At 36.4% G+C, this 19166-nt stretch overlaps 2 protein-coding genes across 7 annotated transcripts in view; one reads left to right on the top strand and one right to left on the bottom strand.

Annotated features, from left to right (window-relative positions):
• The window catches only part of esyt2b (extended synaptotagmin-like protein 2b), a 34266-nt gene extending 26398 nt beyond the window's left edge, over positions 1–7868 (bottom strand). For 3 of the 4 annotated variants that reach the window (XM_079467404.1, XM_079467405.1, XM_079467403.1), the window contains exons 1-3: positions 7187–7829; positions 4389–4430; positions 222–356 (exon numbers count right to left, since the gene is read on the bottom strand). In XM_079467404.1, coding sequence (XP_079323530.1) covers positions 222–356; positions 4389–4430; positions 7187–7510 — 501 coding nt within the window. In that variant the 5' untranslated portion in view covers positions 7511–7829. Of the gene's footprint in view, positions 1–221; positions 357–4388; positions 4431–7186 lie in introns of all 4 variants that reach the window. The other variant, XM_079467406.1, reaches the window with a different exon arrangement.
• A 3358-nt stretch (positions 7869–11226) lies between these two features.
• Positions 11227–17975, top strand: dync2i1 (dynein 2 intermediate chain 1). Of its 3 annotated transcripts, XM_079473821.1 has the most exons (21): positions 11227–11337; positions 11628–11681; positions 11761–12376; positions 12468–12523; positions 12679–12870; positions 13181–13255; positions 13490–13700; positions 13852–13948; positions 14149–14278; positions 14468–14579; positions 14689–14783; positions 14851–14980; positions 15069–15241; positions 15407–15569; positions 15919–16026; positions 16105–16166; positions 16328–16379; positions 16465–16622; positions 16733–16864; positions 17052–17272; positions 17392–17974. In XM_079473821.1, exons 1-21 carry the CDS (start codon positions 11323–11325, stop codon positions 17567–17569), a joined length of 3030 nt encoding a protein of 1009 aa, XP_079329947.1. In that variant the 5' UTR covers positions 11227–11322; the 3' UTR covers positions 17570–17974. The 3 variants fall into 3 exon arrangements, with proteins under 3 accessions (XP_079329947.1, XP_079329948.1, XP_079329949.1); XM_079473822.1 differs by lacking the exon at positions 11628–11681 and having other exon boundaries at positions 17392–17975; XM_079473823.1 differs by lacking the exons at positions 17052–17272; positions 17392–17974 and having other exon boundaries at positions 16744–16825.
• The last annotated feature ends 1191 nt before the right edge of the window (positions 17976–19166 follow it).

Genomic DNA, 19166 nt, shown 5'->3' on the forward strand with positions numbered 1-19166 from the left:
ATTCCCCCACAGATGCCCGACAACATAAACTATTTCCATCTGACAGCTGCTCAGCTGTCTTTTCCAACAGCAAAAGGTTTAAAATGCTACGTCAACCTTTTCACTCCTGATGTAACGTTTAGCTTTGAATAGCAATTTGTTAGAAAATGTTTATCCTAATTATTTGTATTACAAGAGTTAAATGTACATTGGCTTTGGTAGCATTTATGTGAATACCGTACCTTATCTCCGAGATCAACCTTGCTGAAGCTGAACGTGCTGAGGTGGGAACTGGCTTCTTTGATGGCTGGCTCAATAGTTTCTTTAAACACCTTCTCCACAAACTGACACAGATAAGGCCACATCTGTTTCACCATCTAAAATGCAAAAAGCATAGCAGGTCAGTACAAGCATGAAACATGAAGAAAAACTGAGGCAGTGTGCCAAGTTATAATACATTATACTAGCTACAACTGGAGAGACAACTATATGTTATCCATTGACAGGTCAATTTCCATAAAAAGTGTAAATTATGTGGCTTTGTGGCCTTTTATGTGGCTTTGTGACATTGCTCTGTTTATTTAAGCTCAGCCCCGGATGGAGGCAAAACCCAGTAACACTCTCCCAACCAATGCTTGTACGGCCAAGGGAAGATATAAGTTATCAGAAATATTCGTATCAATTGCATTAAATTTATATTAAAAGTATTATTCATTAAGATTAGTAACGTCGTTTCTACACCGGAGGTAACACGACAAAACACACTAGAAACGCATTAGAACCTATTATAAATTAAAATTTTGTCCACACTGGTTGCAGCACGACCATCCCATTAGAACAAGCAGTGTGTCGCGTTGCGGTAGTTGTGTCCGGTGTTGATACAGTGTAAGGGTTGTGTATCTGTGTATGATATATCTGCTCCAAACTCAAATTGGATTTCTTTTCGGCCTAGTCTTTAATTATTGCGTATCCTTTAATTTTCTTGATGACACTTTTTAATACCAAGTCCTTCCTAGTGTGTGCGATATATACAGTATACTGTACACTTGGTTGTTTCTAATAACTACAAGACAAGGTGCACTTCTAAGAAAATGCCAGAAGACATGTTGCAACTTGACCAACTGTAAATATTTTCGGCATTTTTTATCTATCCTTCAGACAAACTGACAGATTCATGAATTAAATCTGTCCTACCTTCTATGTTAAACGACTGCAAAGCCATACATGTTTGTTTACATGTAACAGTGTAGACATGTTGTTTATTGTTTTCTAATGTCCTTCCTGACTTGCAATACATATTGCTTGCTATTATAAGAGTATCATGATGCATTTTGTAATTTTACCATGTTTTAAAACATCAGTGATTCTTTAATGTTTCATGAAAATAGTTTTGCATGAGTTTGAATGTTGCACACATACTATGCAGAAGCATGGAACCATTCAGGTACTGGGCAAGTTGCCAATGAAATATTCAAATCAGACATGTTTCATGGGTTCGTGTATCTTTTGGTCATTTGTTTGTCAGCTTGAAATTGAACAAACGGGAATGACAAAACGGCAGCATTTTAGTTTTTTTATTCATTCCAAAAAATGGAAAAACTAGAATTCGGCTTAATTTTTTCGCTTTCAACTTCACGGATAAACCAACGATGAAACAGCTTGAAAACTTGTTTCCCAGGTGGCATGAAACGCCCCATTGCGCTGACTGGCCAATCAAAGATCAGCAAGCGGCGTTCTGTGAATGAACAGAATAAATAGTCCTCCACTGCTGTACAGTGGGAGTTAGGCTTTTTTCTTTTAGACAACACGTTCAGTTTCAGGCAAGGAAAAAGCTGGATTTATATGAGAAGATTAAGTATTATTTTGTCATATCACAATATAAAAATTGGTGATTCATGGGTTTAACATATTTTTGCACAGATTTCTTTCGCATCCAGAGATAACCTCTTTCCCACTAGAATAATCTTTGTGCCATTAATGAGGGTCAGTCATCTCATTTAAGCCTTAATAAAAACTAAGGTTCAGGACAAGTGGATTTTTAACGGTCCATCTCACAGTAAAATTAAAATGTTTGATGCTGCAAATCCCTTAAAATAAATCAAACAATCTATATTAACAATAACAATAGTACACAGAGAAGTATGCATGTGCAACAATAACATGCATAATATTGCTAATGTAATGTCTTAACATAATATTTTTTTGACAATAATATTCCATTTTAATTGCTTTTACACATTTATTATAAGGGGTCCCTGCTCCATGCATCTCTCAACTAAGGGGCCCTCCAAAACGTTGAAGACCCCTTCTGTAGTACATGACACAAATAATCAAGGACTTCAACACAATATAGAGGATTTAAAGCAGATATTTTTCTAAGAGATGAATAAACAGTATCTTAAAGCGTAACTTTATATTCTTACTGGACATAGGTTTAGCAGGTTGTCCGTTTTCAGAAATAACAATCAAAAGATTCTTCACCAAAATGTGTGTTTATATTTTGAATAAAGTAAAGAAAGAATATGAATGATCCGCTAAAGTAATTAGCAGTAAGGTTAAAATAAATGACAGTTAACCTTTAAATGATGCAAGCGCACGGCTCTTTGCAGAACATACCCGCGCACTAAATAAATAGAAACAGTTTTAATTCTGGTATCGAATTAAACTCTTGTTTAATAGCTTTCAGAAGTCGGATTTATAGCACTCGTCTTGATATAACATATTTAACTCTGCTCATAAATTCGACCAGTGTCCAGAGTATCTGAAGACATCATGTCGCAACAACGTTCTCCATGGGATTAATTCATGACGTTATTTGAGGAGCTGGCTCTTATGTTTCTGGAACATTAGCAAAAATGACCAGATTCAAAATAACCAGTGTCCGGGTTATATGAGGCCCGTACATCACGTTGCTACAACGTTTTCCATGGGATTCATTCACGATGTTAACTGAGGATGTGGCTAGGAAGTTTCTGGAATGTAAGCAAACAATTCTAAGAAATGGAACGTTGTTAAGACATCCTCAGAAAATTGCCACAAAGTAATGTCACTGTGACCAAATGAAGAATTGGCGACATCATCAGAAAAAAGTGTTTGCTGGGAAGTGTGTTCCCGGCTTACGGCAAAATCGAAAAGACTGAACGCGAAGGGGTAATCATCAAATGGAAGCCATTTACATTTCCTACTTTGTGGTTGCCTTGTCGCAGTTGTTTGTTTAATGTGGTTTGTGTGGCTGTTGAGCCATGACCAAGCATTGTTTTTACATGCTGTCCTTAGCTGTACTATTCACTACTGTTGCGTCCGTAAGATGCGCTTGCGTGTGTGGTCATCATGCTAATGCTGTTCTTATCCTTATGTTCTCCTAACACTGATTACACACAGGGTTATGTTCTGGTTAAACGGTGGAGTATTCAAGCAGGTGTGGTTGTGTATTTTGTAAACAGATGCATGATTTTAGCCTTGGTCCACCTTATTTTCTCAAGGCCCACCGACCTACATTGTAATTCCTGGGTACGCCACAGCTGCTTACGGCTCCAGGTGTGTGTGTGTGTTTATGACTTGCAGTGCGTGTGTTCACTTTTCACTGGATGGGTTAAATCCAGTGGTCACATTGCAGGTATTGGTCACTTTCACTTTGACTATATGCATCTGTTGCGTGCTGTCCAGTGTCTCGCGGATTTAACCATGGACAGCAAGAATGCCAACTACATAAATATTAGTAAAATATGTATATGAAATGCGATAGGTTGCACAGAAGAAAGTCCAGTCTAGGGCATGCCCTGAATGGTTTGTGTACGTTTTTTTAATGAGAGACATTAAACATACTTTAAGAATCTGTACTGTAATAACAGCAGAGGACTATTTATTTCGCTCATGCATGGAACCAAGGGACAACCGAAGACGCCGCTTGCTTTGGTTGGCAAATCAGCGGAAGGGGGTGTTTTATACCGACCACATGTGAAAAACGAGATTTCAAGCTGTTTATTCGTTTTTTATCTGTGACGTTGAAAACGAAAAATCAAGCTGAATTTTCTTTTTTTCCTTTGTTTTATTTATTTTTTCAATGTCAAACTGAAAAACAAATTACCAAAAGATACACAGACCTTTAATGAAGCCTGTTAGAAAGCCCCAGTGTACAATATTTGGAAATATTTATACATACCATACATAAATACATATTATAAATGGCAATTTGATGGTGAAAAATAGAAGCTTTGCAGAGGGCAAAATAAGTATAGCATATTAGATTATGTCACCAGAGTATAACTATTACTAACTCCCAAATAAAGAAGGAGGTGCCACATCAGATTCAAGCATGCTATTGACTGCAGGTATAAATACAATAAAACTTGTGGAAGAGGATTACGGAGTGCTTAGTCTGTAACGGCAATGAACTCATTATTTCTCACCTTATTTAGCCATTCAACTCTCTCCACATCTGGGTAATGAACCTGGTGGAGAATATATCAAAGCCATTAGATTAAAAAAATCAGATTAAAACACACACAATGACAGAGAGAGAACATGACTACAAAGAACACAAGCAGGTGCTGCAGTGTCTTTCAAGAAACCCTTCAGGCTCTCACACAAACATACACACTCTCATACCCTCTGTGCACATGGAATGAATAATAAACACAGTCAGAGTCTGTCAAAACAAAAGGACCCTCTATAGAATCTGTAGAATAATGACAGGTTCTCTACACAGAAAGTGCTATCCATGTCTATTCTGCTGCTCTCCTTTACTTGTACTGCAGGGGTTTAGCATGTATATGTACAACAATAAGCGTAGCTGCAGTTAAACCTCTGCATGGGTAAAGTGCTTAGACTGCACTGGATTTGCAGCAAAGTACATTTACATTACATTTACGCATTTGACATTGCATTATACTATACATTTGTTTCCAAGTATATGCAATCACTGGGATCTAACACATGACCTTGGCATTGCTAGTGCCATGCTCTGACCACTGAGCTACAGGTTTTTTTGTGTCTTTATTAGTCAATCTGAAATTCTGTATTTAAGAGTAAAATTTATTATTTTGCAATTAAAAAAAAAGAATGAATTTTATTTGATGTGATCGTAATGAATTAGCTTGCAAGAAACGTAGAATGTAATGCTACGTTAGACCGCGAATGATATTGGACTTTGTCAATTGAACTGGTAGCGTAATGCTACACAGTTTTACGTGTTTAAAACAGTCATACATTCGTCGTTAAAAAAGTAAACTGCGTTTATGCTTTTTTGGGTTTCCTTTACTCGCCAAAGAGTAATCGTGATCCATAATGACAGAACAACAGATGCTGCGTCCCAGATGCTGCAGTGCAAGATGATGCACAAGAAAACTCGCTTGCGCGCTGTGAGAAGAGCAGAGGCGGGCACAAGAAAAGCAGCAAATATTGAGTTGTCTTTAAAGTATTGCAGTTAAACTGACAAATTCACCCACGAAGTAGGTCAACATGCCCCTCATGTCGATTACCTTAACAAAAATTGTAGGTAATAACAAAACATGTGTACAGTATCGGTGTACTGGATCTGTTGCATTCCTCTTAAAGCGAAAGCAGCATATTCCTGCTGTCTGTTAAAAGTCAAGGAAATCACTAACTGCTTGTGCCTCAATGTAACTGTAACTTCAATTATGATTCATCTTTATTTAATTTGTACATATGCAATGTTATGTTATATTTAATTACTTCCTTTTCAATACCTTAAAAAGTATATACTCATTTTATTTTCTGCTTTGCCCAGTTGTTTTATTGGTGCTGTTTGTTTTTATTTTTATTTGTCAGTAGTCCCATTTCTCTGAACATAGCACATACCGAACCGAAACCGTGACACAAACCGAACCGTGAGTAATTTTAACCGTTACACCCCTAGGAGAACCGGTGCAAAAATGATGTGTTTGCCTGTGTGACTTCCTTCTAAAGTGTATTCACACAAAAATAGTTTTCAGCCCAAAAACAAGTCTGGTATAGCATGTCTTTGAGAATAGACACAGCTCAGAACTTTTCTCATAGTAACTCTTTGCTGACAAATTAGTATAAGCTCTACATAACCATGAACCATTGTTCCTGCGGAGAGGGCAAGTATCATTGAACAAAGTAAAAGCTACTTACCACAGCGCTATACGTTATGGGATTCACTAAATCATGTACATTAAACATTCTGGTTAATATCAATGTGGGAAAGACACTGAAAGTACCCATGGCAACAGTGTTTCTATGGTCACTAGAGATCTTGTCCTCACTGAATAGATAGTTGTCTGTAAGAATCTTTATTTGAAAGAATACAGTAATCTACAGATGTTTTGTAAAACTACAGATTTGCAGTACAATTTCGTAAAATTGATTGTTAGAGAAGTAAATAATCTGTCATTGAATTTAATAAGCAATAATTAATTATATTCATTACTTATTTTTTAGACTAAAGTCAACTCAAGTGAAAATAGTGCAAGCTAGTACTGTGAATGCAATGTAGTTATTTCAGCAGACAGAAACGCATGTTTGCTTTGTACCAGAGGATGTAACTTTGATATAACAGGTATTCGCTGGTTAAGAGAATCAGATAAACAAGGGAAAACAATTCCCTTAAATCTTCCTCAGGTATCACACACTTTCCAGGAACCAGAAAGAAACAGGACAAACAAGTTATTGAGATAGTTCTTGGTATAGTCCTTTACTCTTATATGTAGTCATTGCAGTTTATGTATTGTGATTAGAACTTGGCATAAGACTACCACTATTTGAGATAAAAATAGAGTGAAATTTGTTAGAGACCCCTGTCCACTACAACACAATTCACCTTCTCAGATGACAGGGCAAGGAGCTTTGCTCTGCCTCTTGGACAAACTGGGTATCAGCTGGTTTCCAGTTGTAATCTAACATGTGTTTGCTTAACAATGTTCAACCCAAGATAACAAGTCTTGGATTACTATTGCTTTTTTTAGCCTGTCTGCCACCTAAAGGCCTAAATAATATACCAATCTGTCATAACATTCTGTTCCTGCGATTATGAAACCCCATTAAAATCGTATTACGCATTAACCAGAGGCTGCTCTTTATTTTCATTAGTGCTGGAAACTTTTTCAACCACTTACCAAGTACACTCCCACTCAGTTCCTATGAAGCCCAAACATGCTGGCCATCCAGTCAACTTACTGACAAGGTTAGCAGACACAGTAATGTATGAACAAGAAGTTATACTCACCCATGGTGGTAACTCAGTTGCTTCCAGCTCTTGTTTAACACTATCCTCTTGCTCAAAAAAGGAGAGCGCCCTGTTTAGTCTCGTATTCTTACACCTCGTGTTTCTCCTCCAAAAGAAAAATATCGTGAGAGCGATCAAAACCCAACTAAAGCTAAACTCAAAGTAACCCACAACGTATATGGGGAAGATGATAACGAAGGTCCTGGCGAACTGCAGCCACGTGCGGATGAATTCGCTGGTACTGGACTGCGAATCTTCGCTGAGCTCTGCCGTTGAAGAAGAAGGGGTCGCCCCGTTTGTTTGTGAAGTATGTCCGCAATCCATTTTCCCCGAGACACTTCACATATGAGAAAGATTTCCGCGCATCGCCGTTATTGTGTCCTCGGTCATACTCCGCACAATCGGTGCTCGTTGACACGTAGCAGGAGTAGCGGTGCAGCTGAAACGCTATTACGCGCAGCAGCTGTCAAACACGCACATTGCGCCCGGTTGGGTATCCATAATGCAGGTTAGGTGACATACCCGGGTAAGTTTAAGGGTTAGTTAGCTGATGACATCAACTTTCGATTTCAAAAACGGAGATAACTATCAGGGTATGTAAGTAACCATAGCAACTTACTCGGTGAATATAACCTGCTCCGGAGCAGGTAATGTTCAAGGCAGAGCCTCCTATAGGCAAACTACGCAAGTTGCGTAGGGCCCCTGCACCACCAGGGGGCCTCATTGAGTACCGTCTCAAAAAACGCTATGTAAACAAGACGCGGATTCAACTTTGTGACTTGGGAGTGTTCTGTTTCAACTTTACAGGAATAATTTGGAAATGTAATTTTTAACACATATTCAATAAATGTGACATACTCGGACATCATGCAGTGCGCGCAGGTCATGACATGCGCATTACGACTTCAAAACGAAAAGCGAAAAACGACAAAAATTGTGAGGCATAAGAACTAGAACTAGAAGGCATGCGTTTTGGTACTTATTCAAAGTTCTATAGTTTTGTCAAATTATGCAAGTATATATTTAGAAATTCAGTATTTGTCCACTGGCATACAGTTGGGTTTGACTTTTGTTCGATTGTCGTGAATATAGGGACCGTCTCCAAAGTTACAGGGAATTACTAATAGTCACAAAACCAGCTGTTCAATTTTCATGTGAGTCTCAGCTCTAATGCACACCACTGTATTTTGTTTGCCAAAGATAATATGTAATTTTTTTGTCATCACATTTAGAGAATGGTTGATGTGTTTTGTTTTCCTATGCTTAGCTTTCTTGAGTAAACTATATTTATCATGTTTTATTTTTAATCACTCATTTGATTAGTAAAAAGCTAGATGGTTCCAGAGCCATTTGCTACGTATTAACATGTGAATCAACGTGTTCGACCGGGCACCAAGAGTTGAAAAATGTTCAGCCTGCAACGAGCGTTTCAGCCGCGTAAAAGCGCATCGGTGGACACAGCCCCTTACTGTCAGTTTAAGGTTTATTGTCTTTCAGTTTTAACTCATGTATAAGTTTATTAATGAATTTATTATTTTATTTCTTATAGTTAACAGTTATGCTCATATCATTTTAACTATTATGACAAGGGCCCCTCACAAAGGTTTGCATATGGCCCCCAGACATCTTGGATCGGCACTGGTTCCAGGTTTGCCAATCTCACCCATCTTAATTCAGCATTCACAACTAAATTTATTATTATTTTTATCATTTACAATTGAACTTTTTAAAATGATCCGGCAGACTTGAACATTTACTCCTCTACATCTCCTGAACAAAATGTATAATTTTACTCTGATACATAACCCCAAAAATGTGCGCTACTATAGAATAAAAGCATAGAAAGAGAACTGAAATAGACAAGTCTGCGATCCTTTCACCATGACAATGCTGAACCATTCATTGGTTAATGCTCAATGTGCAAGTGCAAAAAGCAGTTCTTCGCAGTTATTTCTAACACACGGTTTTAATGTGCTGCTTTTTTTAAAGATAAACCCAATTATCAAATTACTGGGTTATTACTGGGAAATGCAAGGAAAGAAAGAAGTAAGGGCCAGACAGGTTTGTTCAGATTTTATTCTAAGTTGTTCTCTTGGAGGAATAATATTGGGGTGGGTGGGAACTATCCTTTTATAAAGTCATAAATTAGAAAGTAAAGTTACGAAGATGTGGTTTCTGAACTTGTATTTTGATAGGTTAGCAATTTGACATCATGTTGTTCAAGATAAAACTAGCTTGAGACAGAGCTTTTTCCAACACATTGAAGCACCATTTTGTGTCTTTGTTTATCAGTAAAATTAAATACTTAAGTAGATTTAATATAAAAAGTACTTTTTATACGTAAGTAAAATATGTATCTGTTACTTTAAGACTTTTTCTTAAGTCAAATTCTAAAAGGCTACTTTCACTTCTACCAAAGTAATTTTCTGGTAAGATATTTATACTTTTACTCAAGTATTCATTTTAGGTTCTTTATACATCTCTGTGTTCAATTAATAGGCTTTATGTATTTATATTTAGTAATGCATATACTTAGAATTTGGGTTGTTGCAACCTCTCCAAATATCACTGGATGTACAATACATACACACCTTACAATTTCCAAGAGTTAAAGGATGTTAATAGCGAAGTATTTTAACTGCAGACCAACCTATTGAGCAATTGCATATCGTTACTCTTTTTCCACTTATTAGGCAATATTTGATGCATTGGGTCAAGGATAGTTGTGGCCTAATAGGTATAGAGCCAGACTTAAACCACATAGTTTCCAAGTTTGATTCCCAGGCTGGCAAGGCTTTATTAGGTAACTCCCCAATAGGATCACCAATGGCATACTGTTCACAGATTTAGATTCTTATTATAATTTTAAATCCATTTACATAATAAATACATTAAAAAAACGTAGACTTTAGGTTTTTCATACTGACTGTATTTCTAATGTCTTTCTGATCCTCAGCCTCCTCCTAGTACTAAAAGGCCTTTCTCCAAATTACAATTAGCTTTTCAGTATAGCCCATTTCCCCATCTTTTACACTTTGACAGCAATGGCCTTTTAGCTAACAAAGTCAAACCAAAAAAAATTATATATTTGAAATACATTAATTTAAAATGTATATATTACAAGACATATTGGACATGTAACTATGGGCCTTACGTTTCATTTTCTATCTCTGTCACAGCAGACTCAAATTAATTATCATGGTTAGTGTGTTCTGAAGTGTTAAACAAGATTATTTTTATTACATAACTTTATATAAATTATATAACTGTAGCAGTTTTTACGATAAAAAGCGTTCATTGCAAAGTAAGTTTTCACAGTATCAAAATACTTATATACCGTATATAGTGGCCTACATATATCTGAACTATATTTATGTTTAATAGCGTTTATAAATGTATATATAGTAATTCAATTACACAATATTTATGTTTTTTAATTTAGCACCTCATACACTGATGCAGATTTAAGTCTTTTGGACAAAAATCCTTATTTATATCGTTGTTTTACAGTCAAAAACTTAACAAAGCTTCTTAACCGTTTCCATGGTGACTCGTGAAATCTGTGATCCATTGACAATGTCTTCATGTTGTGTCTGTGAGCGCGCGTTGACTCTGGGTATCATTCGTGAGGTGTCGCGAGCAGAGCAAACTCGCCACCCTGATCAGGGCAGCTGTAGGTACACAAAGCAAAACTTAACATCTGTCTAAGTGATACTAGGTATTAACTTTAAATTCAATACCAGTGGGATTAAAAATCGAGAACAAAAGTTAGTTTTATAGTTTAATGAGTTTTAATTTGTGAGCTTTGTTACATTGTCATAATGTGAAATAAATGGGAGAACGGTCTATAAAATATAAAAACGTCCACTAACGTTATATATTAAAAACTTGTATCAAACGTTTAAGTAGTTCGATATTTCGATTATTAGCTAACTTGTACTGTGTTACTATGGCAACCTTGTATTGAGCGATTACTCTTTTCTTGATTCAACAGCCTGTTGTTAACATGGCTTGATAGGTTACCATAGCTGCATTAAACTGCGCATGCGCTGTAGCCATATAGCGGTATGGCGGTGAAAACTGTAAACAAAAACTTGTAATGGTTGGATATATTAAAGAAGAGGATATCTGAAACAATGCACCCTATAAAGGTAAAGCAAAACACATTCTGTATGCAGTAGCTGTCGTGTGACGAACATTTGTTGGTCGCGAACATTTAACACTGTTAGCCAGCCATCGATATCCAACGTAAACTGCTTACATTCTATTTAAATCAGTTTATTGTAATAACATGAATAGACACTTTATTATTTAAACACGTGTTATATAAATAATTGTGTTGTAAACGGTATTTAATCCAGTACATTAGGTAATCCACCAATGAGATTTTGTCTGTAAGGTAATAAAACGTTTACTGTTCATGTCCCTCGTATTTCATAAGAAAATATCAAAGGAAGATACTTGGAGATCTGATGACTTAAAAGTGCACATACAGGTAATATGTGATACGTTTGTGTATAAGAAAAAAAGGGGTAGTTTAAAAACACAACACATGAAATTAATGTTTTTCCCAGGGTCACAATGAGGAGAGCAGAAGAAAAGGGAGATCAAAACGAGATGAAGAATCTCTGGATCGACAACACAGAGATCCTGATCGAGATGCAAGGAGAGAGAAAGAGAAACACAGAGACAGAGAGGGGAGTAAGCACAGAGAGCCAGAAAAGGACAGACACCTAGAAAACAGAACACAAGAAGACAGAGAACATAGATATAAGGAGAAAAGAACAGAGCGAGAGAAGAGAGATGAAGATAAAGAGAGAGAAGAAAAAAAACACAATCGAGGTGAGAAGGAAAGACGGAGGGATAGAGAGAAGGAAAGATATAAGGAACAGGACATAGAGATGTACAAACAGCAGGACAGAGATACAGAGAGGGTCAAAGAAAAAGATAGAGAAAGGAGGAGGACTGAGAGAGATAGAGAACGCAGGAGTGAAAGAGACAAGAGGAACGAGGAGAAAACAGAAATAAAAGATCTTGATGAGAGAGTACGAGACAAAGAACGGGAAAGAGAAGAAAGGACAGAAAGACACAAAGCAAGAGAAAATGATCACAGGCAACATAAATATGAGGAAAAACACAGAGATGGAGAAAGAAGAGAGAGGCACAGAGATAAAGAACATAAAGAAAGAGGTATGATTATGTTTTTTTTTTTGGTAATGCCAAATTGGAGTCATTATTAAATAATATAAGAGCAAAAAAGCATGTCTCTCTTTTATTTCAGAACACAGAAGAGACAGAGAAGATAAAGAGTGGAGAAGAAGGGATAAAGAAAGCAATGTTAGTCGTAACAACAACATAATGTCAATCTGAATCTCAATGCACTAATATCAAATTAATATGAGACAATAATTTGAACAATGTGTTGTGCTGCTAGCATGTTTTCTTAACTTCCCACATTAACACTGTTTTGCTGATGTTACTGTTGGCAACAGGAAGCTGACAGACGTCACTCACAAGAAGCTGGCATCAAAGATGGAGAAAAAGCCAGTGAGAGGGAAGAGAGACACATACGGCAAGACAAAAGGCACAGGGAGACTTCAGAATCTAAAAGGCATGACGGTGAACGCAAACACAAAGAATCATCAGGCCATGAACAGAATGAAAGGACAATTAGAGATAAAGAGGTACAAATACTCTCAAACTAATATTCGTAGGTTCTAATATTCCTTTGCTTAAAATATTTGTTTTGCCTTCTTTGCATAAAATACATATTCTTGATGTTTTATAGGACAATATAAAATAATATAGTGTTTGTGTGTGTGTGTACTGTATGCCTATGTTTTTAAGAATCTACCAATATACATCATCAGTTAACTTTTGGACTGAGTGAGCCAGAGATCCCTCTGTTTTTCTGCATAACTTTCTTTTTGCCTCCTTCTGCATTCAATTCATTCAGACATATTTGTTAATGATTGTATTTCTTTGTGTTTTGAGGTGGAAAATCATAAAACGGAAGAGGACAAAAAGTCAAGCAAGGATTGTCATAATGATTATGAAGAGGATTTTGAGGTGTGGACCAGTCCCATGTTTCCATTACATACAGTACATGACTAAATTATCTTTGTTGAGTACAAATTGCTTTTTTTGTCTTACTGATGCCACGTGTTATCAATGTTTAGCAAAAATGTATTTTAAAAAGAAAGATCTAGGTTAATACATGCAAACAAATAAACATACATTCCGCAAATTTATTTTTTATTATATTCCACTAAATACAAAGTGATGAGATGTTCCTGCTTTTAGGACTATGAGGAGGACTTTGAGGATGTTGATGATGATGAAGAAGAGGAGAAAGAGATAATACATGATGATACAGTAAAAGAAGACACAGAGTTAAGCCCCAGAAGAAGAGAAGAGATAGAAGCCATCCGGAGAGCCATGGATGAGGAGAATGAGAGAATTTACTTTGCAAGATCAAAGCCAACAATCACAGAGTCTTCTGTCACTGAGAGAGGTAGATAACTACACAATATGTTATGTATGTATAATATCAGAGGGAAAAAGGACGTTGGTTTGATTTATGTAGTTTTATACATTTTACAAAACATCACTTACTGGGCAATATGGAAAAAAAAACATGTTTATGTTTGGTTCTGTTTTCACAGAGAGTCTTTTTAACAGCGGCCCAAAACATGGCAAAATTATTGATTTTGTATCTGCAAAACAGCGGGAGATCAGCCTGAAATTGGCCCACAAACAAAAGTAAGTTCTCTTACATTTTTAGCAGATAATAATATTAAACCTTGCAATTTTACAACTGTCACTTTGATAGCATATTTACTTTTTTGTATTTAATAATTTTAACTCTAAAAATTATTTTCAGCTATATTAGAAATGACTAAAACAGATTTGTTGAGTAACTGGTAAATTAATCCATGTGCAAACCATCGATTTGATTAAAGGAAGCGCAGTGAGGAACTTCTGCGTCTGATTGATTTGGACTTCTCCATCACCTTTTCTCTTCTGGACCTGCCTCCTGTTAATGAATATGACATGTACATCAAGAACTTTGGAACAGCCAACACAAAACAGGTTAAAATATGCACAGCCACCCATTTATGTGGACTGCAAGATGGAAAGAATAATGTCAGAGTAGTTGTCAGCATGACAGTAACAAATTAGTTTAGGGCATATATCAGACTTCCAACTCACCATATTTGTCATATAAATAGTTTAAATCCTTTCTGCCCAAATTGACTTATTTGATTTTTGTGTCTCCAGGCTTACGTGCAGTGCAATGAAGACAACACTGACCGAGACATACAAACAGAGGAAGTTGACATGACAGAAAAATGGACACAACATCCACCAGAATCTAAGGCAGCATGTGGAGGTAACCTTTTTAACATAGACTTTGCTATCATAACCAATGGACGTTTAAGTTTAAGAAAGTTTTAGTATTTTCTGTTATGCCCTATAATTGTATTTTCAACTGAATCCAGGATCTGAGGTTTCTCAAGAAACAGCTGATGAGTCTACTGCAAGAATGACTTTTGATTCCCAACGTTTAACAACTTTTCTGCGTTCTGCCACACAGGTAAAGCATGCTTTGTATATTTACCCACCTTAAAAATAAATAATTTAATTTTACTTTTTTATGTCAGGTCATGGCTGTTCTGATAGAGGAGAATAATGCACAGAGTAATTCTCTCAGAAGACTTCGCTCGCAAACAGATGCACTCTCTTTCAGTGATGGCAGCCTTCAACTCAACACCAGACTGCCATTTCTGCATAGTAACAGAATGTCATCAACAAAAATAAACAGTGAAACATAGTGTAATATGTATAAAACATGCAAATCTGAATGTTTACCTGTTTGCAGGTCGGCAGGTGAGTCTGCTGCAGTTTTCACAAGTCCAGAGGCAGACGCTCCTCTCTGTTCATCCTCCTGCCTCCAAAACAAGTGCTGTGCGAATGGACAATGAGACTGTCATATGCGTGTGGAACATGTGGGAACCATCTAGACCTCAGAAAATTCTGCTGAATGAGTCTGAGGTATAGAGAAGCACCCATTGATGTTTGATTACCAGTCTGATACAATCTCAAGCATGTGTAAACAATATTTTGGTAAAGCTTAATACTGAAAGTAAATAAAAAAGCTAAGCAGATATGCCTTTTCAATGTATTCCTTACCGAACTTTTATTTTATGTTCATTTTAGGTGAAATGCTGTTGTTTTAGTCCTGGTAGAGTTACTTCAGTGTTTGCTGGTACAGCAGTGGGCTCAGTCGTGGTCTGGGATCTCAGAGAACATTCTGGTACTCACTATAACCTTGTGGTCGGCACAGAGGAGTGGACACTACGCTTCCCGACCTTCTCAACCGGTAAGTCAATACTCCCTGTTTCTGTCGCAACTACACCATCAAAATAAAAGACAAGCCAGCAACCAATTTTAGTTAAGATTAAATGCACGATTAAAGGTCCAATGTGTGATTTTAGGGGGAACTATCGACAGAAATGCAATATAATATGTAGAACTATGTCTTCAGAGGTGAATAAAATCCTTACATTTAGCAACCACACCGCTAAATGCCACTACATTTAATACACTGGACCTTTAACAAAGAACAACTTTCAGGACCTATTTGATAATCTAAATAGAACTTTTATATTCATCACTTTGGGTTCAGGACAAAGGTCATGTTGCACTAACTCTTTTCATATGCACCACAGATTGTGTGCTTTCAGGCGTGGGTCATCTCTCTCCCGTGGTGTCTGTTGAACCTGTGCTTGCAACTGCTGAAAAAAGTTTAAAGAGCTTTATAACTACAGATATAGAAGGTAATAAAAGCCATGTGTGTTTGACCTTTTCAGTGAATGAATTAATATAGTAAATGTATTTCCCTCTGCAAAATCTAGAATCTTTGGGAATGTCATTCCAGTTAGCATCTCTGGATGAAAATGGGTTGTTAACTCTCTGGGTAAGATGCATTTCACTAGGAGCTTTAGAAATCTTTAATCTTCCCTGTGTCATTTTTTATAAGAGACTGATCAAACCAAATCGTATACCGTAATTGTTCCATGATTTAGCTTTACTTAAACTGAAAATGTGTGTTTTTGTTGTTGTTACAATTTCCAACAGGTAGTGGTTGAGCTGCCTAAAGGAAATTATTCTGGATCTCAAACAAACCTAGGTAAGTCTAATAAAAAAATTAAGTTATACAAATATCCAACAACTCTTAGCTCTCACTTGTTATACTGTTCTGTCTGTTTTGACAGGTCTTAGGCCTGGTGGTAAAGTTAAACTACTTCACAGCTCCTCTACACAAACTACTGAAAGATTATCTCAAGACATAATGACATATGGACCTCCTGCGAGCCTTCAGCTCAAGTTCCTGCCTTCTGACTCTAGCCATTACTTCATCGGTACTAACATGGTGGGTGTTGTGTAGCATGAAGCTTTTAAATAAATGCGTAGCTAGTGGGTATTTAGATGGGGTGTCTGGAAATGCTTCCGAAATAGTACATGGATTTATTTTCTTTGAAGGGTCTGGTTAGGCATGGCACGAGACATAGCTTGAAAGTTCTTCCAAAGTACTACAGGTCCCAGTTTCACAGCTGTAGACCAGTTGAGGTCACAACACTTGACTTTAGTCCTTCAGGCGAGCCCCTTTTCTTGGTAAGCACAAATTTGCATGTTTTTTATTGCTTTTACACATTGTATTTCACGCATTATTTTATAAGATTTTGTTGAATGTTCTCAGTAATTAAATCTCTTCTTTTACTTGCTTTGATCTGATCAACTGTCTTTGTGTGAACATTCTGTAATAATACAAATAAATAAAATAAATAAATAATTTTTTTAGGTTGGCTGCAGTGATGGTACACTTCGTTTACATTCCGTCCTAAAAGACGATCCTTTGATGGAGTGGACATGTTCTGATGGTTCCCCTATTCTCTCGGTGCAGTGGTCCCTGACGCGGCCAGCCGTGTTCTTTGTTCTGGACGCTGCATCTAATCTACACATCTGGGACTTAACACTAAATGATTATGTGCCAGTCATCACTGAGAATATACAGAATGATCGGTAATATCAGACATCACTCACTTGGTGCTTATAAAATAATGCAAAAAGAAAATATTTCCTTAATGTATCATTTAAAAAGTACATTTTATAATCTACTGTTTCTTTCCTATTTTTCATAGGGTGACAGTCATGGCTGTGTTTGGTGAGCCTGCCAAACAAAACAGATTTTCTGGGGTTGCGCTTGCCAAGCAGTCAGGCACGGTGGAGATTCAGTATTTCACAAGGTCACTCACAGTGCCTGGTGACTCTGACAAAGAAAAGCTTCATTCTGTTTGGCAAGATCTTTTTTTGACGTGATACTGTAAAATTTTATGATTTTCCAAATCAAGTTGATACTTGCTATCTAAGCCAAGATTCAAATTAATATTCAGATAAATGCATAATGTCGACATAAACTAATGAGGAAAAGAAGAAAGAGAAGTAAAGCTACATACATGTAGAGGATTAAAGTTAGATAATTTGTAATGACACATTTTGTTGTTCTGTACAAAGAATGGTAAAATAACGTAAATGTAGCACATCTGAAACTCTGAAACACTAAAGAACGCATGTAAATATAACCTGTCCTCAGGGATATAAAATATATAATTTCTCTTTTACAGCATTTTACAATAGATATTTACACTGTAGAATTACACATGTATTTAATATGTATGGTCTGAATAATTTCTTTATTTTATTAAAAGATGACATTTTGACATGGTTTCTCATTCTTTTTATTTATCACCAATAAATAATTCTTAACTATATTGAGAACTGTACATAAGAGTATTCACCTAACAATGTGTGACATCACAATACAAAAACAATAGGTTGGACACCACTTCTCTTAAGGTTATTTTAGCCATTCTTTTAAAGAATACATACATCACAACACAGAATATTGCGGATTTGGTTCAAAGATCTTATATTTGTGGCCAATATTATAAATTTATAAGCGTATAAACTGTCGTTGTAGCTATTTTTAATGGAGGAAGCTATGTAACATTATAAACAGATGAGAAATATTCTCCAGTAGTAGTATTGACTGGATTAGGCTCATAGCAACTTCTCCAGTTTACAATGGAACTACTGTGAAGGACAATGTTGTCTGTCGTTTTCTCTATGGTTACTGTTGTTGCTCAATAGCTTAATTCAGACAGACTCCTCTCTGTCGATGACCTTCAGCTTTTTTGTTAGGACGGAGTAAACGAAACACAGTTACAAATTAGAAATGTGTATATATGTGTATATGCCTATACATTTAAGCGTCACTTAAGGAAATTAAGAAAAAAAATGATCTCCTACACCTATAAATTTGGAACGCTCAAGACTGATCTCAGTGAAGTGAAATGGTAAAAAAAGATTGTCAAATAGTTCGTATAAAAGATGGAAAACTTACAAGTGGATTGTCTAGAAAGTTCGTCTTTACCTAGACCAGGCAAAGGAGAAGAAAAAGGCAATGAAATATATACGGAGTCGGAGGATAAAGTAAGTAATGCGCCTTCTTTGTTTGTTACTTCAAATAACGTCGCTTAATATGTCATGTGAGTAGGCCTACGCAAACATAATGGTGAGTGAATATCTTTGATCAGTAATGCAACGATGCGGACACTATAGTCATATAACTTCTGTGCAATTTAAAATTAATTTAAGTAATTAACATAATCTTATGATGATGTGTACAAATTTGTATTCACTCTAATGCATGAAGAGAGACCCTGAAATCCCAGCACACTGAAGGCCTTGTAATCACCTTGTAATCACTGAATCACCTTGTATTTTTTGCATGCCGCCCCAATCATATCACTTCCTTTACATTAACAACCAATTGTCTATTCTATTGAATATCCTGCCTCTCTGTAGATGAGTGACGATGATGTAAAGCTCAGCATTCTTACACACGGCCTTCTTC

This window comes from Barbatula barbatula, assembly GCF_947034865.1.
Source record: "Barbatula barbatula genome assembly, chromosome: 1".
NCBI lineage: Eukaryota > Metazoa > Chordata > Actinopteri > Cypriniformes > Nemacheilidae > Barbatula > Barbatula barbatula.

What these genes read in the sequence shown, in the direction of transcription:
- dync2i1 (XM_079473821.1), top strand. An exon ending in GGACAATTAGAGATAAAGAG is followed by an intron (nt 12,871 to 13,180) that starts GTACAAATACTC and finishes TTGTGTTTTGAG; the next exon opens with GTGGAAAATCATAAAACGGA. An exon ending in ATGGGTTGTTAACTCTCTGG is followed by an intron (nt 16,167 to 16,327) that starts GTAAGATGCATT and finishes AATTTCCAACAG; the next exon opens with GTAGTGGTTGAGCTGCCTAA.